At 37.8% G+C, this 25,182-nt stretch overlaps 1 protein-coding gene across 1 annotated transcript in view; it reads right to left on the minus strand.

Annotated features, from left to right (window-relative positions):
• Window positions 1–2,397: 2,397 nt before the first annotated feature.
• LOC126191180 (uncharacterized) overlaps window positions 2,398–25,182 on the minus strand; it is a 168,533-nt gene continuing 145,748 nt past the window's right edge. Inside the window, exon 6 of the mRNA XM_049931955.1 lies at window positions 2,398–2,850. Coding sequence (XP_049787912.1) covers window positions 2,569–2,850 — 282 coding nt within the window. The 3' untranslated portion in view covers window positions 2,398–2,568. The remainder of the gene's footprint in view (window positions 2,851–25,182) is intronic.

The raw sequence follows: 25,182 nt of genomic DNA on the forward strand, positions 1-25,182 counted from the left end.
TGAAGACAGTCATATGAACCAGGCTCATGGCCTTCGACAACTGCTTCATAAGCATTAAGAACAAACCAAAAGAGACTACTGTATTTAATTTAACCTATTATATTGCCACTAATGCCTATTCCTCAACATTATCATCACAAACAGATGATAAATCAACATTTAAGAGCTCCAAAATATCACCAAGCCTAATTTCTCTGTTAACTAAACATGTTTAAAACATTGAGTGGAAATGGAACATTAATTTGTGAAGCATTACATGAAAGAAATATTTTTTATGAGCAGTGCAAAACTTTTTTTAACAGCTCAAAGAAATTATTTGTTTCAATTATTGTATTATGATGTCATCAATCTCATTTGTTGTTCACATTCCCCCATCTCCTTAGTTCTCAGTCAGCAAGACTTTGGATACCTCCAGGCTCTGAAAACCTTACAAAACTGTAGTTACTAGCCACCTGGTTTGAAGCACAAACCATAAATCACATTCCACTCATTGTTAACACTCCATGAAGAAGGTACAGCTTGCTTCCTTTACACCATTTCTTTCAACCTATGTGCAGGGTAGAGTTTACTTTCTCTGTTTCCTGCACCTATCCCCCCTAAAACTGGCGAAGAAAAACTGTGCCAGTAGTATTTTCTTTATGCTGAATCATATCTAGTATTATGAAGCAAAACAAATAAAAAAGTATTAAGTGAGTGACACTATACAACAAATTCACAAATGGAACTCGATAGTTTTTTTATATACAGTGCAAAAGACTTCTTTTTTTATAAATGTTCAAAAAAATCCATAATTTTTGTTAATCCAAATAATAATAGTGACAAATCCAAACAGACTTCTAATACTTGCTAATATTATGGAGCTCTCAGAACTTGAATTTCTGCCTTAACCAGAGAGAAAGGCTCTTACAAAACAAATAAAAATAGCTATTTATTGTCAAATACATTGCTATCCACTCCACTGAAGAATTTTCATGCACTGTATTTTTAGATGAACATACAGTGCTCTTTTCATGTTACCCAGTAATTGACAAGTACATAACAATATAATTTATTCAATTTTTTTGATATTTCCACACAAAGAAATTATTGTATGTACATAGTATATTAATTTAGGTCACATCTCACTAAAACGTCATATTGTAAAGAGACAGAAGAAAAATTACCAGTTCTCTTATGAATGAAATGTGCAGTACAGAAGAAACCAGTAATAAATATAATGAACTCATGATCTCATTTTCGACAGTTTAAGTGATTAATTCATTGTTCGGCACTTCATGTATCTTGGCTGCCAAATGCATCTGTCTGGTGAACAGTAATTTTTCCTCTGTCTAGTGATTACATCTATCTGGGTTTTCTTCAGTGTCACTAAAATATTATAAATTATCGTATGGAGAATGTTCTACTTTACATAAACTGTTATAAATGATTTAATCTTTCAACAGTACATCAAACTCCAAATGTATATACAAGCACATTCACATTCATAAACAGTATTTAAAAACTCAATGTCAGTATTACCACAAACAACAACTACTACTGGCAGAAATACATTGTGATTATTATTCAACAAAAACAAAATTTCCTTAAGATTAAGTAAAATCAACTACATTTTCAACATTGACATAGATAAATGAATTGTCATATGGTTCAGTTGAGCTTCAATTAATTTTGTTAAAAGAGTTTCCAAGGATTGTAATTGTAAAAGAAATAGCAGTTATTGGTGCTCAGCCATTTTCCAGTATTTTCATTAATAGTTTCAAATTAACAAAATTCACTGACACAGAATATGTTGCTCACAAAATCACCATTTTCTCTTGTCTCAAAAAAACATTTACACCAATGTTTTGTGCAACAATTCCTAAACAACACAGCCAACTTCAAGCAAATAACAAATTCATAAATGCAAATATGGTAATAAACATTTAAGCCATGTCACCAATGTATTTGAATTTCTTTTGTTTTAGAATATTGCACCCTTTTGTTTCTTTTGCTTGCAGCATATGAAACAAAAAGATGAAATCATACAAAGCACCAATCACCATTCCATTCTAAACAATGCATCCTAGTAATCAGTACTATTTTTCTTTTCTTATAACTCAAAAGTAATTTGAACAATGCATGACACACTGATATTGAAAATTTCAGTAACAGTGTGGACAAGGAACACAAATAAGTATGCTTTTTGGGCATGATGGATACAAATATTATAAAATGTAGTCTTAATGTGCATTTTAAAAAAGTATACGTACCCTGTACTTCCAAAAGGGATGGATACAGTATTTCTGGATTCGAGAACAGAAATTGAAACTATTAAATAATGCAAGTATAGTTCACATTTGCACATTTTTCCCTGTAAAAACACAACACAGTATAGTTATTTTCACAGAAGGAAAGCAACCTTTATACTCAACATAATTATGCCTCCAACTTGAAATGCCACATCGTTGACACTTCAAAACAGCAATTTCATTAAAGTTGGCTGGATTGTACTACCTCAGAAACGATGAAACAGATCTGCACCATAGTAATTACCTATGTTGCTGCCTACAGATCTGCTGCTCGTGATTGCTATCGTGTGACAGAGTACATGTCCAAATATTTGGATGAGCACGGTCGAACTCTGTCATCATCGACGGGTGCCGGTGAAGGTCCGGGCAGACCAGATGTGGAAGGTTCTGCCCAGTGAGGTGATGGTGGGGGTGATGGTACCAGCCTTGCAGGAGAGGTCGGTCTTTCCTGCAGGGCAGTCACCTGGCTGGGATCTTCGTCCACAGGCCTGTAGGGAGGCGACCTGCAGCGGGTGATGATGGACAGGAAGAGCGCTTCCAGGGCACAGACGTATCCCAGTGCCTGTGAAGAATATAATTAAGCACTGTATCAACAATCTATTAACATCACTTTTGCATTAATGACAACATGTACGTGATGAAAATAACTTCCATAATTTTAAAACCACATTGTAATTGTAATGTTAACTGGACTCACAAAAAACGCGCATGGTATGCAAGAAGTCAGAATTTGTATGGCAACTATAGAATACTGTGTCTAATAAGTAATTCACTCCAGAAAACTATTAAATTTTGAGAAAGAATTCCTGAGGCAAAATTGGATTACTGCCAATAGACCCAATATAAAGCTACATAATCTAATAGTTTATACCTCAGGGAAAAGAAATAGATAGGTCGCGGAAGGTCCAAAAGTAAGGATCTAGCTGCTGGCGCCTCCCTGTATCATCACAAGAGATGGGTCTCTCTCATCCTGGATCTGAGTGATCCCTCCCCTATTGAACTTTCCCAACTTAACCCTCTCTTCCCCTTGATGAAGAAACTGTTAGTTACAAAAGCTAAGATAGTAAATGTACTTTTATGTGTGACTGTCAGCAGTATATCTAATAACTTGGAGTTAGCAAATTATAGTTATATGTATAATTTATTCTAGGCCTGTACCATATTACATTGCAGTTATGCTTACAAGGAAAATCAAACCTGTTATGAGAATGAAGAAAGACAAAGATAAAAGATCAGGGGAAGGGAGGGGGCTGTCAGAGAGAAGTGATGAGAACAGAGGAGAAGTAAAACTGGATTAAGAGGAAGAGATATGAATAGCACACTGAAGAACTGCGGCCAGGGGAGGAGGGGGGGGGGGGAGGAGGAGAGAGAAAGAGGGGACAGGGGAGCAAAGGCAGAGCAATTTGCAAAACTATACACATTATTTATCAACTAACTTGCTTCTACTGCAAAGCATTTTAAGTAGAAATGACCATCACTGAACCGGCTGAGTCTATGAATGGACAGAGAAGAACTGTCTGTCTTGGGAACACCCTGTACCCAGTTGCTCAACATGCTCCAAAGCATGACTCAAGGGACCTGAGTGCCTGCTACTGCTACACCCAAAAGGCTGTTTGCATCTTCCCACCTGATACTAATTTTGCTGAACTCTGGAGATGGGTACTTGCCCTCCAACAGATTCTTCCATCCTGACACACTCCTTGACTTAACCTGTATTAACACATTCCCACCTCTCCTTTTCATTTATTATACTTTCTATTTATTATGTCCCACAACTTTCTTTATTGCTTTTGTTTTTTGTCTTCATTCTCCTCCTTTTCTCCTCCCTCCCTTCCCTTCCCACCCTCCTGCCCCCCCCCCCTCCTCTCTCTCTCGCCCCCCCCCCCCTCCCCTCTCAGTAAACCGTGCCCATCTCAGGGTCAGGGTGATTGGCAGGTTATAACCCATTAACCCATGCATGTTGACTAGAGGCGCACATGGGGAGGGATTCTCTAGTAATCAGGGCTACAAAGTTAGGCACATTATGGAGTCCCATCAGGAAACAGCATGTTCCCAGAGCTGGAAATAAGTCACAAGTGTGCTCAGTATGTCTGTTGGAAGGGGTTGGTGGGGAACAGGGGGACCTTATCGAAGATATGGAGCGGGCCCTGCCTGTGGCTATCAAGGGTGCAGAGTGCAGTCACCTGCAAGTTGCAGTGTATGTTGACACCAATGATGTCTGTTGCTTCAATTTTGAGGCCATACTCAGTTTGTACAGGCAGTTGACAGAGTGGTAAAGACTGATGTGCCTGCTCACATGGTGCAACCAGAGCTTACAATTTGCATTATTGTACCCAGAATTGGTCACAGTCCTTTTCAAATAGAGTGGAAGGTCTCAGCCAGAGGCTTCATTGATTCTATGATGGTCTTAGCTGCAGATTTATGGGCCAGCATTATGTGTTGGAGAACTGTAGGATTCCCCTTGGTGAGTTAGGGGTGCACTATGCAGAAGAAGCAGATACTATGGTAGCAGAGTACTTGTGGAATACACTTTTTTTTAATGCTAGGTGATGGCCAGGGGTCCTCTAATGAACATTAACCAGTTGATATGCAAAGAGCAAAAACAGATTATGTACAAAGTAAAGACAATTCAAATGTCATAATTTTAATAGTAATTGGTAAACCATTTGTAGCAAATCCCCTGAATTTTTATCACCATGGAAGAAAGCTGTCACACTCAAATTATACTCAGAAATGAGAGCTGTATGAAACATAAAGCAGAAAGCTACAAAATATTTAATGAAACAAGGTGAGACATCATAGGAGGGGCAGTGGTCATTACATCTGACAAAAATATTATGTCTATCAAGGTTGAAATTGAATCTGATTGTGAAGTTATCTGAACATAAGTAACTGACCTAGGTGTTTTTACTGGTCGTGCAACTCCTATTTACCAGTTGTAGAATCATTCAAAGAAAGTCGGTGCTCAATAGTACAGAAGTTCTCCAATCATCAGTATTAGTTGGTGGCAACTTTAACTTACTGAGGTTAGATTGGGATGTCTATGAGTTCACTGCAAGTGGTATGGACAGTCAGTCTTGTGAAGTGCCTCTAAAAATATTCTCTGAAGACAATCCTGAGAAGCTAGGTCAACCACCCCACAGACAATGGAAATATTTTAGATCCTGTAGCTACAAAAAGATCTGACCTCATTGATGATTTTAGTATAGAGGCAGGGATTAGTGATAATGATGTCACCATAGTGACAATCAATGGAGAAGGTTGGGAGAGTTTTTGTACTGGAATGAGCAGCTACTGAATTGTTACCATCGTACTTAGACTGTGAATGGCCAAAATTTAGTTGCAATATGACAGATGTAGAAGATTTATGGGCAAAGTTTAAACTGATACTAAATCATGCACTGGAGAAGTATGTGTCAAGCAAGTGGATTAAGGATGAAAAAGAACCATGGTGGTTTAATAACAAAACTCAAAAAATTCTGAGATATAGAGAGTATTGCACTTTTTGTTAAACATGCAGAGATACTAACAGACAAACATTAGTAGAAATTTGAGCATACATAAAAAGATTGAACCACGAAGTGTACTACAACTTCACCATCATATGTTAGCCAACGATCTTGCCAAGAACCCATTAAAATTCTGGTCCTACATAAAACTACTAAGTGGGGTGAAGGCCTCTAGTCAAATGTCTCATCTACCACTGTCATGCAACAACAGAATACAGCAAAGGGATGTTTTAAATTCTACATTTAAAAATCATTCACACAAGAGGTTCATACATATACCATTGTTTGACCACTGACAAACTCCCATAAGGAGGGCACAGAAACAGCCAACCTTGGTGTTGTAACGCAACTGAAAGAGTTTAAAACAAATGATTTGCCATATTGTACTCTTTGGCATTGGCTACTTACTTAGTTTGCATTCATCTTGAATCTCTCACACAGTGCAAAGTATAAAGAAACTAGAAAAAATGCAGGTGGCTCCCATAGATAAAATGGGTAAAATAAAAGATCTGCAAAATTGCAGAACAATATTCTTAACACTGGTTTGCTGCAGAATGCTTGAGCATATTCTAACTTGAATATATTAAATTTCCTTGAGACAGAAAAGGCTCTGTCCAGAAATTCACATGAATTTAATAAGCATTGTGCAGAGTAAAATAAAACACACACACACACACACACACACACACACACACACACACACACACACACACACATACTCCAATGCTCTTTTGCAGCAGGGTAGTGCAGAATGGGAAGGGTGGAGGAAGAGGGAGGCATATGGCAGGGAGAGGGACTAGGGCATGGAGCCTGGAGGGAGGTGGCCAGTTTGCTGGATAGGAATGCGGGAGGGAGGTAAGTTGGCGCAATTGTAGCAGCTGGTGGGAAATAGCACATACTGAAAGTGACAAGGGGACATGAATTAGGAGGTGGTGACAGGACAGAAGAAGGTGAAACTGTTGGTTGGAGGGTGCAGGGTCAGTGGTTACCTGAGAATGAGGCCAGGATGATTACAGGAGCCAGGGATGTGTTGTAGGAATAATACCCAACTGCATAGTTCACAGAAGCTGGTAGTTGAGGGAAGGATCCAGATGGCTCAAGTTGTGAAGTAGCCATTTAAACTGAGCATGTTTTGCGTAGCTGCATGTTGTGACAACAGTTTGACGGTGGCCGTCATCATGGTAGACAGCTGGTTGATAGTCATGCCAACATAAAAGGCTTTTATATTCTCTGTGTTGGCCTCCCCCCCCCTCTGGAGTAGAGAGCTTTTAAACACCATATAATTCTCAGACACTTTTAGAAGTGATTTTGCTAAACCTCTCATTTAGAATATGTGGCTTGTGGCATGACACATCTCAAAACTGACCAATTCATTTATATAAAAATTCCAATTTTGGAGTCCCTCTCCTGCCACCTGGATGAATTTCTGCAGACACCCATGTCCATACCCATCTCTAACTATGTTTCTATGTGGACCACTTCATTCCAAAAATCTATTCTTACACGTACCTCTCGAGTGTCACCGTCTTCCTATGTTCCAGCTGTCTCTCCCAACTGACTACTCCACTTTATCACATGGTGATTAATAGCTTCATACTTGGCAATCATATACACCCACTCGCTCAACAAAATATCTGTACCTAAGGACTGGAGAGTTGCACAGGTCACACCAATACTTAGGAGAGGAAATAGGAGTATTCCAATGAATTACAGACCCTTATTACTGATGTCAATTTGCAGAAGAATTTTGGGACATATACTACATCCACACATTAAGAATTACTTCAAACAAAATGATCTATTTACACACAGTCAGCACAGGTTCAGAAAAGTATCATTCTTGTAAAACACTTGAAAACTACCTCTCTACTATATGAAGTAATGAGTGCTATTGGCATGGCATATCAAATTGATTCCATCTTTCTAGATTTACAGGATATTTTTGACACCATTCCTCATAATCAAACTGCATGACTATGTAGTATCATCTCAGTTGTGCAATTGGTTTCATGATTTTCTGTCAGAAAGGTCACAGTCCATAGTAATTGATGGAAAGGCATCAAGTAAAACAGAAGTGATATCTGGCATTAGTAAAGTTATCAGAAGATGAAAACCAATAACAAAATGATTTGGACAAGATATCTTTGTGGGGTGAAAAGTGGCAGTTGACTCTAAATTATGAAAAGTGTGAGGTTACCCACATGAGCACCAGAAGGAATTCATTTAATTTCAATTATATCATAAATTGCACTAATCTAAAGGCTGTCAGTTCACCTAAATACCTAGGTATTACCATTATGAACAACTTAAACTGGAATGATCACATAGCATATGTTGGGAAGGTGAACCAAAGACTGTGTTTTATTCGCAGAACACTTAGAAGATGCAATAGATGTGCTAAGGAGATTATGCTTAACTGGCCTCTTCAGAAGTACTGCTATGTGGTGTGGGGTTGTTGCCAGATAGGATTAACAGAGGGCATTGAAAAAGTTCAAAGAAGAGTAGCATGCTTTGTATTATTGCAAAATAGGGTAGAGAGTGCCAGGGATATCATATGCAAGACGGGATGGCTATCATTAAAGCAAAGGAGTTTTCATTGCAGTGAGATCTTTTCAAGAAATCTCAATCAACAACTTTCTCCTCCAAAAGCAAAAGAGAAATGGAGAAATGATCATTGTAATAAAATAAGAGAAATCACAGAAAGATTTAAGTGTTCATTTTTGTGTATGCTGTTTGGGAGTGGGACAGTTGAGAAATAGTCTGAAGGTGGTTCAATGAACCCTCTGCCAGGCACTGCAGAGCAGTCAAGCAGACATATTTTATTTTATTTTATTTTTTGTGAGTTCTGTTGATCCTGATAGCAATGGAGTTTCAAGGATATGGAACGAGTCAGTATTTTTACAATGTTAACAAAACAGCAGCACACAATATGGTTAATTCCTGACAAGACTCATAGTAACAACATGGAAGGTGTCAATGCCGCATTGACATTCTATCTGTGCCATAATGAACTCAACAGCACCACACTCCTGTACCACTCCCTTGCTTCCTCTCTTAAACAGTACTCCACCATCCTTCCCACCACCCATTTCTCCCCCCGTCTCCTTCGTCCTCTCATGCACTCCACCCGACACAACCCTTAGTCCAGTCAACCTGTGTGTGTGTGTGTGTGTGTGTGTGTGTGTGTGTGTGTGTCATAGTTCTCAAATGGATTGTGCAAAAACTCAGCTACATTTTTGCATTTTTGTTCCTGAAACATACCGGCAAATCAAAACATGGAACCCTGCCTTCTAAAGGCATGACTCATGATCTTGCCCTCACAGTTTCATTTCTGCCAGTATTTATCTCCTACCTTCCAATCTCCACAGAAGTACTCCTGCATACTTTGTTGGACTAGCACTACTGCAGGAAAAGATACTGTGGAAAAACAGTTTAGCCACAGCCTAGAGGATTTTTATATGGCTTTTTAAGATAGCTGTGCTGCATATGTTTCACTGAAATGGATAAAATGGAATGTGATGCAGTAGTGCAGCTATTATACCACACTTTTTAAAATTTTCAGCGTGTATTCTAATTTGACAAAACACATGTATTGGGTGAGTCAACAAATCAAAGATCCAGAGACAGGTATAGGTAGAACAAAGGAAGTCAAGCAGTTTCTTTTTACATCCCAATCCAGACTGCCCCAACAGTCTTTCAGTCTCAAGAGAAGGTATGAAGGGCGTTCAATAAGTATTGCAACACTTTTTTTTCTAGGCCAATTTCAATTGAAATAATGCAGAATTTGTTGTGGGTTATTGTAGAATATTTGTGCTTCAGGCCTATAGTTTCATGAAGTTCCGACAGGTGGCAGCACTATACGTAGCCTTCAAAATGGCATCTGTAACAGAGGTGCATTCCAGTCAGAGATATGTCATTGAGTTTTATCTGGTGGAAAACCAGAGCATCACAGATGTTCATATGTGCTTGCAGAATGTCTATGAAGATCTGGCAGCTAATAAATGAATGGTGAGTCACTGAGAGGGCTGTCTCATCATTGCAGCAAGGTCACACGCAAACCTGTCTGATCTTCCACATGCCAGCCATGTGGAAGTCACAGCTGTGACTCCTACAATGTTGGAACATGTGGACACTCTCATTGAGGTGACTGGCCAATCACTATCAACCCCCTTGCTGCACAACTGGACACCTCTGTTGGTAGTGCTGACACATCCATCCACTAGTTGGGGTACTCAAAGATGAGTGCTGCTGTGTTCCTTGCCACATAACAGAAGACAATTAAGAGCAATGAAGGACCATCTGTGTAGAATTACTTGCACGTTACCAGTCTGATCATGAAATTTTTTGTCAAACATTGTCAAAGGCAATGAAATGTGGATTCATCACTTCGAACAGGAAACAAAATGGAAGTCTGCAAAATGGTGCCACACCACAACTGGTAAAGTCATGACAACAGCCTCCTGAGACTCTGAAGGGGTTATTCCGTTTGATGCCCTCCCTCATGGTGTAATGATAAACTGTGAAGTGTACTGCGCTACTCTCAGGAAATTGAAGACATGACTTCAATGTGTTCATCACCACAGAAATTCAAATTAATGTCTCCTTCTTCATGACAATGCAAGATCTCACACAAGTTTGTGCACCTAAGAGGAGCTCATAAAACTTCATTGGACTGTTCATCCTCATCCACCCTACAGCCCAGATCTTGCCCCTTCCAACTTCCATTCGTTTTGGTTCAATGAAGGATGCACTCTGTGGTAAGCAGTAAATGGATAATCAGGAGGTTATTGATACAGCAATATGTTGGCTCTGATGTCGACCAATAGAGTGGTACCACGTGGACGTACAGGCCCTCTCAGTAAAGTGTCATAACGCTGTCACATTGAATGGAGATTACGTTGAAAAATAGGGTTTTGTAGCCAAAAGAGTGAGAAAAAATATTGCATATTGGCAGCCTGAATGAAACCAACCTGCTTCCAGAAAAAAATGTGGCATTACTTATTGAAAGCAACCTCACGGCAATTGTAGCAAGTAAAATGCCTTCATCTTCAAGTTGTTTATGGAAGATAATATTTTCTTGGGTATTACTTACATAAAATAGTTGGAAGTAAACTGCCATCTATCAAACAAAGGTAAATGGCTTTTCTTTTAACTTGTGTGTGTGTGTGTGTGTGTGTGTGTGTGTGTGTGTGTGTGTGTGTGAAAAGTTAGGACTTGCTGAGAAAAGGCCCAAATTCTAACAATGGAATTGAGAAATTGCATTCTAAAATTAGAAGTTTTGTATCAACAATGAGGGCACTTAGATATACTGGAAGACTGAAAGAGGTTCATATGCAAAAAGAAGCAGTTTTTTCCAAAAACATGAGGTAACAGAATAAGTTAATGATTCTATTGAAGAATATAGAAAGTTTTTCATCAATCAGTGGTTGAAAGATGGACCACGAAATCAATCACCACCTATCTGAGAAAGATCTTTGGAGTGAGCAGAGCCACCTATGAAGAGGTGCTGATGAAACCTAACTATTCAGTAAGTTATACATTTATGAAGTTATAATACAAAAATTGAATATAAATGTAAAAATAAAACAGATAAAAATCTGCTGCTCATTCAATACTCATTCAATTGTAGATACTTTTAAGTTATGTGCCATACTATAGAAAAGAGAAAGAAAAAGTTTCGTATAATCATTGTTAAAACATTAATTTTTGATACAACAACAATAAATATGAAACAATAGAAACTCCAAGTGGGAGTATCAACAGTGTAAGGAAAAGATAGATTATTACTTACCATAAAGAAAACGCATTAAGTTGCAGACAGGCACAATTAAAAGACACTTGCAATTTAGCTTTTGGCCACAGCCTTCATCAGAAAAAGAAAGAGGAACAGAATGCGTTCTGGTCCAAGCTGCCAGTGATGGTGGCCAGGTGTGCATGAGGCGTGATTACTTGTGTGAATGACTGGTTGGTTGGTTGGTTGGTTGGTTGGTTGGGGTTGGTTTGTGGGTGCTGAAGGGACCAGACTAAAAAGGCCATTGGTCCCTTTTCCCACAATCAGGAAAACCCACAAGGAATAAAAACAAGCAACGGAGCTAACAAGGGATGACACAGTACAAGAAAGACACAGACAAAGACCAGAAAACATGGAATTAAAAACACATAGAGTTGTACAGTGGTTGGCGGTTGTAACATCATAAAGGGTCGACCTGTGACAGCAATCGCACAACTTGCGTACGGGCCACTAGACGCCGCCACGAACGCTAAGAGTGCATTGCGATCGCAGGTGCGAGTTGCGTATGGGCTGCGAGGTGCCGCCATGAGCACAACCGTATATAAGTGCCGACGGAGTTCAGCCAGCTCTCATTTTGTTGGCATCTCATTTTTGCCTATTCTCTTACTTGCTTAGTTGCTTAGCTCTTATTCGTTTATGGCTCATGTTCTTGTGTTCTCTTTCAGCCATTCTGATTGTTTTGATTTACTCCCAATTGAGAAGTGCTCATTTTGGCATTTCACTTTTGTATATTTCTCATTTTGTTAATAATATGCTCCTTAGCTTTTTACAGTTGAACTGATTAATATAGTCTCATGTACTGTTTGTTCATTTCAGCCTGTTCTTATTTTCATGTTCTTTAAATACTGTAGTAATTATTGGAAGCATTTCTTCCCTTAAACTTGTGTAAAGTATTCTCTATGTAGGATTTGTTCTGTGACACAGGTGTAAGGTTTTGAATATAAATTATATACGAAACTGTGCTTTAAAAGGAATTTATTTTTTCAGTTTGTACTACATCAGACGACAATTTTGTGATATGAGGGAGAAATTTGAGGGGCGAACCCATGGAAATAGTCTTAAGTGATCCCCTTCAAAAATAAAAATTTGTGTGACACTGAAAGACGTGACACTGTAGGCACAAAAAATTTATATATATGAAAGTATACGTCACACTGGAGGCACCGGAGGGATCTAGCTTAAGCCTATTTCCAAAGTAAGTTCACAATTTATTCATCAGAATAGGAGTTATATGTATATCTCTATTTTTCTGGTAAAAATGGGCATTCTGCTAATCAATGTCTGTTTTCTTTTGCATGTAAACGAGTGTATGAACAATTGTAATTAAAAATGGATTCTTCAAAATCGACAGTTCAGCTGGTTAAATGAGGTATTTGGTGAGCAACATACTTTATTTTGTCCTAGTGGTTTATCTACCTGTAGAACAGCCAAGTGTAGTGAATAGTTTCCAACCAATACTTAGTGAAAAATTTTCCTTTCCTACAGTACGTAGCAAGTGTAATCAAAACAGGCCGCCGCATAAGCACGAGGGACGTGCGTCCCTGAATATTTATCCGTATTTCGTGTGACGACTAGCCTAAGATTTGAAATTGCATGTGCAATAATGGATTTAAAGGAAGTAGGTGAAGTACAAATGGAGACTAGTGAGACAGGAATTAGAAGTTGCTGAAAATCTTTCCAGTATACAAAAGCAATTACGAATCATGACGAGTACCATCTCCGCTATATTTTTTCAAGTAGGTGAGATGAATAAAAAACAGGAAGCTGTGTTGATACGAGTAGATGACATACATAAAAGTCAGGAATCAGTGTCGGCACAAGTAGGCGAAATGTCTCGTAAGATAGGGCAAATTTCTCAAAATCAAACACAAATGGCTCAAGAAATAATAAATCTCAGACGCGAAAATGAGGACGCAGTCAGAGACTTAAATTCAGATGTAAAACAGGTAAAAGGAAATCAAGGTGCTCTCGAGGTCATAGTAAATCAATTGTCTATGACACTCGATGAATTGTCATTAAAGCATATGGAAATATCTGTAGAAATAGATTCTCGGGTAAAGGAAGCCATAAATTCCATTTCAAAAGAACAAGAAAGACATTCAATAGATCCAGCTGCTCAGATTTCTGAAGTAAAAATGCAAATTACTCAGGAATTATCTCAATGGTGAAGGGAAGTTAATGAGCAATTAAACAAATTTAGTAATGAGCTTACCGATATTAAAGGGGTAGTTAAGAGTGATGTTTCCATGCCAACACGTGGAGAGAATGTAGTAGATGCTAGTACACAAAAGCAGGGGCAAGCCACCAAAGTAAATTCTGAGGTAACTCGGGATCAGGAATCATATTCATTACCGGGGGCTACGACACCTTATGTAAATGTCATTATGGAGGAAAACATTATCAAACACAGGAGGGGTCAGCCATTCTCACCTGACATGAGTGGGGTGCATCCAGTAGTATTTATTCGTTCTTTTTGTGGCGTGTTACCCACAAAATGGACGGAATTACAAAAGATGTGTTACGTAAGTGGACTCATGTTAAATGATGCAGCCTTGTGGGCCACTGAAGTCACTGAAAAATGTTCCACATATGACGAGTTTGAAAAAAGGTTTCTTGGGAAATATTGGTCTTTAGGAGTACAGCAACGACTTCGTGAGGCTGTATTGAACCCCGAACAGTTTAGTTATAACAAAGGAACCCTCCGAAAGTATTTCGAGAAGTATCTGAATAAAATGAAATACTGTGATGAGCCAATTTTGCATAAAGATTTGTTGTTCATTCTTAAGAGTAAGATGCCTATCGATAAACATGAAAAATTAATTCACGCCCCAGAAGCAAACATTGATGAGTTTATGCCCATCCTAGATGCAATTGATTTGATGCAGGAGAATGTGCAGGCAAGATCTCTAAATCACAGTCAGTCGTGGAGGAATGGAAATATTCAGCGTCGCGAGCCGGCTGGCAGAGAACGCAGCTTGGCATACCAAAGCCAAGACAATAACCAAGGTCCGTAAAAAAAATAACAATAACAACACGTATGGCTATGGTAGAACAGGCCGGTGGGAATGAGGTACTGCGGATAGGAGGCAGGAACGTAGGTTCACTCCAGGATACTACAATAATAACGAAACGACACAAAACAGAAATCAAGGAAGACAGAATACGCAGACACAAAACCCAATAAATCAAAACTGGCGACAGCATTTGCCACCAACAGCAATCGATGAAGGAAATGATACGAAAATGCGGCCGATTTCTCAGCCAGCGGAAAACAAATTACCGTTGCAATAAGTTCCAAAGTGCAGGCGGGTGAGCGAGATAGGGACGATTCTGATTTAAGATTAAAAATGTTAAAGTACAATGATGGCACTGACATGAGAAATGAATTGTATAACAAGGACACTAAATACAGCACCAATCATCCGACACTTATAAAATCTGCTGTTAAAATATTAATCGAAGGTATTTCAGTGAACGCAATATTTGATACTGGGTCTGATATTAATGTGATTTCTATGGACTTATTTAGACAGATCACTAAAGCAAAACGGGTGCCAATATTGCCGGTTAGCAACTGTAAGGTTTTGGGAGCAATTGGAGGGAGAAGTAGAAGTGTGAAAATACAAGCCCAATTAGAGATAGAACTTGGAAATGTAGCGATTGAATGCATGTTCCTCATAACTGATGCGCTGATAGTAGACTGTATTTTAGGGTTTTATTTTTTGCGATAAAAGGATGCAAAGATCGGCTTTTCTAACGGGATATGTGAGTTGAAGGTCAAACAGAAAATCATCTCTCTAAAATTACTGAGGATAACCGACACACATGGAAGGTTTTGCCCGGGTATACAAATGAAGTTCATTTCAAAAAATAAAACTACAGGCTCAGGGAATCAGGTTCAAGAAATAAAATCTGACCGACATGAACAAATGTTGAAAATAGTCTCTGAATCTGCTCAGCTGTCCTCAAAGCAGCGTTCTGAATTGTTTATGGTTCTTGTGAAATACGAATGAGTATTCGAAGAAAAATCTGGTGTGATTAGGGTATATGAATATAGGATGAATGTCATGCCACATAAAACCTTCTGTCATAGTTTGTTCCAGGTACCATGGACAAAAAGAAACACAGTTAGTAATGAAATTCAAAAGATGCTTGCATGGAACGTCATAGAACCATCTGACAGTCCCTATTCGAGCCCCTTACTTGCTGTAGACAAGCCAAATGGACAAGTGCGTCTAGTTCTCGATGCAAGAGAAATCAATAAAATTATAATACCGGTGAGAACAAGGCCCGAGAATATAGACGAATTGATACAGAGATATCATGGCATAAAATATTTTTCTAGCCTCGATCTTCGAGCTTCCTACTGGCAAATTCCTATTGGGGCACAATCTAGGAAATATACAGCCTTCATTCATGCATGAAGAAGTTATCAATTCAAAGTTTTACCATTTGGTTTAAATGTAAGCCCAGGTGTCTTTATTGCGGCACTTGCTGAAGCGTTGGGTGCAGAACTTGTGGGTAAGATATCACTGTTTGTAGACGACATTTTAATCGCCACAAATAGTTGGGAGGAACATATGGAAATACTGGACAATGTATTGAATAAGTTTTTGCATGCTGGTATTACAGCTAATCTGTGTAAATCCAAGTTTGCGCTAGAGAAAATTAAATTTTTGGGCCATATGATTTATTCATATGGTATCCTCCCAGATAGTGAAAAATTGAATGCCATAGCGAAATTTCCAGTGCCCAGAACAAAACGGCAATTAAAAGCTTTTCTTGGGCGCTAATGACCGTAGCAGTTTTGCACCCTAAAACAAAACAAAAAAAAGCAGCTTTTGTGGGACTGGTGTCATTCTATTGCCGATATGTTTGATATCAAATGTTAAATGCGGAGACGTTGTTACGTCTTCTCAAAAAGAATACGTACTGGAATTGGTCTCCGGAATGCCAGTCAGATTTTGAAAAAATCAAAGAGGCTTTACTCTATCATCCTGATATGAGTATTGAATTTTGTTTGTAAGCAGATGCATCCAATGTGAGATTAGGATCATATCTGTTCCAAGTTCAAAATATTGATGGACAACCCACCTTTTGCACAATTGCATTCGCGAGTAGGACTTTAACCTCATGTGAATGATCTTACTATATTACAGAATTGAAACTACTTGCCATTCTGTGGTCATTCCGAAAATTTCATTATTATTTAGCTGGTGCACATACCAAAGTCTACTGTCATCATAAGGCGCTAAGCTTTTTGCATAGTTGCAAACTCCTACATGCATGACTTGCCAGGTGGTCTCTTGCTTTGCAAGAATACAGTTACGAGATAGTGTATATCAGTGGTAAGGACAACATTGTTGCTGATGCCCTATCTCGGATGCCCCAAGAACTAAACGAATATTCCCCATCCTCAGAGCTAACATTGGAATTTAATGTGTTTCTAATGAAAGATGACGCAAATAGACAGTATTGCAAGATGCCGACCCTCAGTGGAACTCCGTTAAACAGGAGCTATTGAGAGGTCATAATCCAAAAATCAGCAACCGTTATAGACTTGAAAAACAGGTGCTATTTTATAGGAAGAATCCTGCATCTGAAAAGTGGTGCGTATGTATTCCGGTTGACTGTCTAGACCGATTAATATGGTATACCCATAACACCTGGGGGCACTTTGGGGTTATTCAGTGTGCTAATAAAATTGGGACATGTTGTTATTTCCCCAATCTTAGAAAGAAAGTCCAGAACTTGACTCGCACTTGTATAATTTGTCAAAAGGTGAAAGCTGTAAATATAGGTAGAAAAGGTGAACTACACCCAATTTTACGAGACTCTCCATTGCAGATTTTAGCGGTCGATGTTTGTGGGCCATTCCCAATAGCCAGGGGTGGTGCAAAATTCTTAGTGGCATTTTTTGATGTTTTTTACGAAGTACCTCAGAATTTATGTTCTTAAGTCGGTCAAAAGCTCTTCCATACTTCGAAAATTAATTGCTGATTTTATACCGCACGTGGGAAAACCGCAAGCAATATTGTCAGACAATGTGACCACATTTACCTCATCCACGTGGAAAAGATGTTTGGCCGCTCTACAAATTACGCAAATACTTGTGTCCAAATATCATCCAGAAGCAAACCCCGTAGAAGGTATTTCGTGAGTTTAATAGATTTGTAAGGACGTACTGCCGTAACAACCATACTGCTTGCATCAGTTATGTAAAACCCTTTCAGGAAATTATAAATAATGTTACGCATTTGGCGACAAACCACATTCCAGAAGAGCTCATGTTTAAAAAGCCCAAACAAAATGAGTGGACAGGAGTTTGGCCAAAATTTGCAAATCAAAGCATCTCTTTCGACGAAAAGATCAGGCAGGCAACCATTTTTCTACATCACCAAGCACAATTGAGGAAGAAATATTTTGATAATAGACTAAGTGGGAAAAGAACATTCTTAGTCAGTGATAAAGTCCTGATTAGAAGTCATGTGAAATCTTCAGTATTGTCAAAAAAGAATAGCAAGTGGCAGCTATTATATACTGGACCTTTTTTAATAGAGAATATACCCTATCCTGGCGTGTATGTATTAGTGTATCCCAGTACCCTTAAACAAAAGGGACTATATCCTCATCAAGACATTAAAAAGTACATAGATTAAAAAAGAAAAAAGAAACAGAATGACTGTACAGATAACCATCTTGGACTGAACATCGTATGTTGCTACTAATAAATTAGCTTTTTCACTGTTTTATTCAAAATTTTCAGCTAAACACGTTAACTGTCTAAAGATGTTTCTTACACTCATAAGAAAAAAAAATTTTTTTTAAGTACAACACCTAAAAATTGATTATATTATGTGATATGTGAAAGTACAGGAAGTTATAACGGAATAATATAGTATCAAGGTAGCACATTTTTTATATAAAATTTAAGTGTGTCAAGTAGAATTCTGTAAAGAGGCTTCTGGTAAAATGTTGATAAAAAATATTTCTAATACCAAGGAATGAGGATAATGTAGTGTAAGGAACAACATAAATTGTTTTTTTTCCTTTATAGTAAGTACTAAATAAATATAAGACCAACTGTAAAATAGTTCCTAATATAACAGGACAATTAGGTCACAAATAGTGGAAATGTAGCATTAGACAAAATCTTACGTGAGTTACGGTTCTCTATATGCACATCAATACAAGAAAAGACTCAGAAGAGTCAAGTTCTTTCAACTTGTAATTCACGAAAGATAAGTTACTTGCATTCATTCAGGAATACTTTTCTCTTCTTTTTGTATTTTAATAGCGCTGGCAGGTCGATAGACACACAAACAAACACAAACATACACACAAAATTCTAGCTTTCGCAACCAATGGTTGCCTCGTCAGGAAAGAGGGAAGGAGAGGGAAAGACAAAAGGATATGGGTTTTAAGGGAGAGGGTAAGGAGACATTCCAATCCCGGGAGTGGAAAGACTTACCTTAGGGGGAAAAAAGGACAGGTATACACTCGCACACACACACATATCCATCCGCATATACACAGACACAAGCAGACATTTGTAAAGGAAATAGTGGAAATGTAGCATTAGACAAAATCTTACGTGAGTTACGGTTCTCTATATGCACATCAATACAAGAAAAGACTCAGAAGAGTCAAGTTCTTTCAACTTGTAATTCACGAAAGATAAGTTACTTGCCTTCATTCATTGCATTTACAAATGTCTACTTGTGTCTGTGTATATGTGGATGGATATGTGTGTGTGCGAGTGTATACCTGTCCTTTTTTCCCCCTAAGGTAAGTCTTTCCGCTCCCGGGATTGGAATGACTCCTTACCCTCTCCCTTAAAACCCATATCCTTTTGTCTTTCCCTCTCCTTCCCTCTTTCCTGACGAGGCAACCGTTGGTTGCGAAAGCTGGAATTTTGTGTGTATGTTTGTGTTTGTTTGTGTGTCTATCGACCTGCCAGCGCTTTTGTTTGGTAAGTCTCATCATCTTTCTTTTTAAATATATTTTTCCCACGTGGAATGTTTCCCTCTATCATTTGAAACTAGATATGAAAAAAAATAACGGACTCGTGTGAATATAAACTAGACTACAAGAACGATGTTGACTATAGCTAATAGTTTTGTGAAGATAAGCAAAACAACACGATAACAGTCGCACGAAATTCGTAGTGCCTATAATTGGTAGTACTTACATTCTGAGTAGTGATAAGTCCAGAAAGGGCAAAGAAACAAGGAAGTATGTATAATGTACATAAAATGCAAAAACTGATTTTATGTTTTGTGTCCAAACAAAAGAAAATACCTTAGTCAAAGACAGGTAAATGATGTACCCTACCAACAATGAGTGATACAGCATTGCTTGACCTGAGGACCTTAACAAAAAGGGCAATATTCAAAATTTCTAGGTGCTATTGGACTACTTCTTTAACAACACTCAAACTACGCCAATAGTCAGTAAACTGGAAAGGATAAGGATATACAAATGTTACCTTATATATTTGAAATGTATGTCTGTTGAACATCATTACTCGAAGGACTCAGATAACTTGGGGTCTTTCGAGCCAACCTGACATATATTCGTTTTCAAAAATAACTTCTTGATGCAAAAGGTTGGATAGATATATGTGGCTTTGGAATGGCTGTATAGTGTGTACTGATAAATGTGTGAACAAAATAAGTTACTTTGATCGTTTAACGAGCTTAAGTTAAACATATTATGGTGTGTATATGTGGATTAGTAATTGTTCTCAGGAGTAACTAAAAATACGGTGATCTGTTGAAAGAACAGGGACATATTGTGCTTTGAAACTAACTAGTGCACAATGGTCGCGACCAGTTCGGAAAATTTGAATTCTATTTACGAAATAAGTGAGGAAGCGTGGAATAAACCGTGTTCCTGTAACAAAACAGCAAGAAAAGGCATGTGTTGTGTAAAGTGTAACAGGAAATTCCATTACTCATGTGTAAATTCAACGAATAGAGTGAAAAGCTGGAAATGCAGTGATTGTTTTCGTACTGACGGTGACAATATGGACGAAATCTGAACAGACCCGTTAAAAATGTGTGTGTGCGAAAAGTTACAGAATGAACTCAGAATAGTAAGAAAGGAACTTAAGTATTCGAAAACAATTATATGTTTGCTAACAAACGAACTACAGAAGCGAGAATCAGGCAAGATAGAAATGTGCAAAAACTACAGATTTGATGCACCCAACATAAATCACGATTCACAACACAGTGTGCATAACACAACACAGAACGCAGCTCAAAAAGGAAATCAATCTATGGGTGCAGCAATGAAAATGCAAACCTTTGCTCCTGAGAGTCAGTCAGTGAATAGGAGACCCAAAATATTCGTTGCCTCAGATAGCTATGACAGAGACTGTGCAAGAAACATTTTAAACATAGCTTCAAATAAATATGATGTTGAAGGGAAGGTAATACCAGGTGCCCCCACTAGTGTAATTCTAAAACAATGCAATGACCTCCATAAGTTGACAAGTGAAGATTTTGCAGTTATCTGGGCAGGGGCTAACGATGTAGCAAAGAATGAAACCAAGTTGGCAATTCGTTCACTACATAAAGCCTTGTCAGCATTACAAAATACAAATACAAAAGTGATTGTAGTTGGTGTACTACATAGACATGACCTGCCTGAATGGTCTTGGGTAAACCAAGAAATTCAATCTGCAAACAGAAAACTAAAAAAAATAGTGAAAGGCTTCCATAACACTTGTTTTATTGATACTCCTAGTAACAAGGAGCTTTTTACAGCACATGGACAACACCTTAATGCAACTGGTAAAGAACTAATTGCCACAAGGATTTATGAATCAGTGGAAAGTGTACAAAACAGTAATAGAACTTAAATGGAAGGATACTGAAGTCTCAGATAAAGAATCAGTGAGAATTGTTATTGACACAACTCCAGCACAAATAACAACAGAATCCTTAAAAGTGAACTCTGTTTGTGGGGAGAGGACAATTACTCAAGCAATAAACTTACCCAAGAGGACAGTGCAAAAGTTTGAAGAAGCAGCAAATGAGGTGGCAGGAAAGAAGGCACCATATAAGAAGAGAGACCTACTTGCAAAAAGAAGAATAGCAAATCAAGCTCAAGGGATGAGAATACCAACACGTGGAGTACAGCAGTCAACCCAAAAAAAGAAACCACAACTGAGGGACCAGGATTTTTGGTGGGATCAGCAGTGGTTTCACAGACGAAAGCAGTTAACAAAGTGAGTCATCAAGTGGATGAACAGGTATGTGACTATCATAACACACATGATCACAGTGCATCAAGATTAAAGACATTAACGGAACCTACAACTTCAAATATAAAGTCAAATTGTTCTCAGAGGAATACAGACAGAGACAAACTACTTATTTTTCTACAAGCTAACATACGTTGTATTAGAAATAAAATTTTAGAATTAGAACATTTATGTAACACTGAGCATGTAGATTTTATATGTGTATCTGAGCCCTGGTTAACACAAGAACAAGTAAATATGTTCATTCCCCAAGGGTATGTTGTGGGAGACATGATCTGTAGAAAACAGAGAAAGAATGGTGGGGCGGGAATTTTTGTCAAAGAAGGAATAATGTTTTCCAGAATTGATGTATCTACATACTCCTCAGAGCTAGATGGGGAGTTTAGTTGTGTAAAACTAATGAATGAAAATATAGTGGTAGTTAGCCTATATAGGTCACCAGATGGTGATGTAAATTTGTTTATTGAAAAATGTGAATTAATAATTTAAAAATATTGAAGAGTAAAACGAGAATTGCTATATGTAGTGATTTCAACATAGAAATGGTAAATACACAGAGACCAGTTGCTAGGACATTTTTGAATATGCTAAGATCATTAGACATCTATTGTACAAATAACTGTGCCACACGTAAGAATGCCTGTATAGACAATATTATTGTGAATTTCCATAGGGAGGATTTTACAGTTAGACTTGCAGGAAGTGGACTTGCAGATCATGAGCCCACAACTCCTTACCCTCTGTAAGAGGCAGCCAGTTAAAACTGAAGAATCTAAAGTAGTAGTGGTACGAAGACAGAAGAAAGAGTACGTAAATATGTTAGTTGATAGATTAGGAAGTGCAGATTGGGACTTTATATATAATTGTCAATCTGGAAAAAGGGAAGCTGAAATTAGCTTTGGTAACTTCTTTAAAAAGTACACAGATTTATGGTCTTCTTGCTCACCAGTAAAAAAAAAATTAGATATCCAAATGAAATGAAAAAGAAAAGTCTGAACTGGTTCACACAAGAGCTAGTAGAAATTAGAGGAAACTTGCATATGCTGAACCAGATGCATAAACAAGCCTCTGACCAAGGGGCAGAACAGAGTGTGAACATTCATAGGTCATATCTGAAATGCAAAAAATACTATAAAGCTAAACTTCTTCTGGCAAAAAAGCAAGCAGTGGAGAACTATATAGAAAGAGCTCCCAATAAATGCAAGGCAGCCTGGCAAATAATAAAACAAGAGAATACACCGAAAGGCACAGAAACAGCTCTGCTTGATCCTGAAGAATTAAATGAGTACTTTTTAAACTCAGTTAAAGAAATAAGTAACAGTTGGAACACCACTGCCTGTTAACCTGGCATTTCAATGGAGGGCTGTCACACCTGCTGATCTTATAAAAGCTGTATCCAAATCTTCAGGTTCTAAAAGTATGGACTGTTATTGGTTATCAAATAACATAATTAAAAAGACAATACACTCAATCGCCAAACCATTAGCTTATATTTTTAATAAATGTGTAAAATTTGGAGTTTTTCCAGATGCACTCAAGGTATCAAAAGTTGTCCCAGTTTTTAAAAAAGGAGACAAACATCTCCCCCAAAGCTACAGACCAGTCTCCATTGTTCCAATATTCTCAAAGGTATTTGAGGCGCTGATACACACACAAATAAGCAACTTCTTTGAAAAACACAATATCCTATGTAACAATCAGTTTGGCTTTCGAAAGGGGAAGAACACAACAGGGGCCATCTTGGAAATCATTGACCAAACCTTAACAGCTTTTGAAAATAATAACATGGTATCACTGGTATTATGTGACCTAAGCAAATCTTTTGATTGCATTCCTGTTGACATACTACTGGGGAAACTAGAGTTTTATGGGGTGAGAGGGAGCACTTTATCTGTGATAAATTCTTATTTAAGTAACCGAAAACAATTCGTTTCAGTCAGAAATTTAAATTCTTCCATCATGGAAATCAGCACAGGTGTACCACAAGGGTCTATCCTTGGACCCTTCTTCTTCATTGTCGCTATTAATGATTTACCTAAAAATATAGCTCACCCTGTTGTGTGTTATGCTGACAATACAACACTACTCACCACACATCAGACATGTCAGATCTGAATAACCTAACAAAAGAAACACTAGATAAGGCCCTGGACTGGTTTGCAGCCAATAAGCTCCTATGCAACCCTGACAAAACACAACAACTTTTAATGGGAACATCAAATGAAGTAGGCAATAAGTCGGTAAAACTCTTAAGTATTCACATTGACTCAAAACTATATTGGGAGGAACATGTCAATCATGTATGTGAAAAAATATCTCGGGTGGCATACCTTCTCTTGAAACTAAGGGAGGTAGTGAGCTTGGAGTACCTCAGGGTGACATACTTTGAGCTATTCCAGTCACATATTTCATACGGTCTTATTATATGGGGGCACTCCCCTCACATCAAAAACGTATTGAAATTACAAAAAAAAGTCATACGTATAATATGTAAAAGAGGTCATAGGAAGCACTGTCGTCCTCTTTTTTCCAGACTCAGAATACTTACAATTATAAATTTATACATCTGTGTGTGTGTACTCTATATTAAAAATAATATTTCAGAATTTATTGCCAGAAAGGAAATACACGAACACAACACCAGGGCGAACGGTAATTTAGACATACCGCGCCACAGATTAGCGAGAACAGGAAATTCCCACAAAGTTAACCCACTCAAAATGTTCAATAAACTGCCAATTCATGTTCAGTTTATGGATACAAATTCTTTTAAAATTAAGTGGTACAGCTGGCTGTCAGATCATCCATTCTATGACATTAAAGAATTCTTTGAGATGCCTGAGGAGAATATAAGCATTTAAAAGTTGTCTGTAGTTAAACATATTATTTTGTGCTGTGGTTAATCGTGTGTAATTACAAAGTTTATACTATAAATAATAAAATACCATATTATATTAGATTATAAGATAGCTTGTTGTGTTAGCTTTTAAAAGCTATCCTTTGTAATTTGGTACTCTGCCATGCTTCAAATGTTTTCTATATGTATTGACAGTAGTTTATTTTGTTATTCTGTATGTACTAGTACATCTTGTATGACGAAGCCAATATCATTGTAAAATGATCTATGGTGAATAAAATTCTTGAAAATTCTTGAAATTCTTGTGTGTGTGTGCCATATATTTCTATACACATTTTTAAGGTAGTACCTTCGAAGTTAACGAAGTACACTACAGAAAAATTTCATCTACATAAACGATTTCCAGACGTTTCCATGTACAGTAGATGTCACAATGTATATACAATGAATTTTCAAACAGTGTA

The sequence above is a fragment of the Schistocerca cancellata genome, chromosome 6 (assembly GCF_023864275.1).
Source record: "Schistocerca cancellata isolate TAMUIC-IGC-003103 chromosome 6, iqSchCanc2.1, whole genome shotgun sequence".
NCBI lineage: Eukaryota > Metazoa > Arthropoda > Insecta > Orthoptera > Acrididae > Schistocerca > Schistocerca cancellata.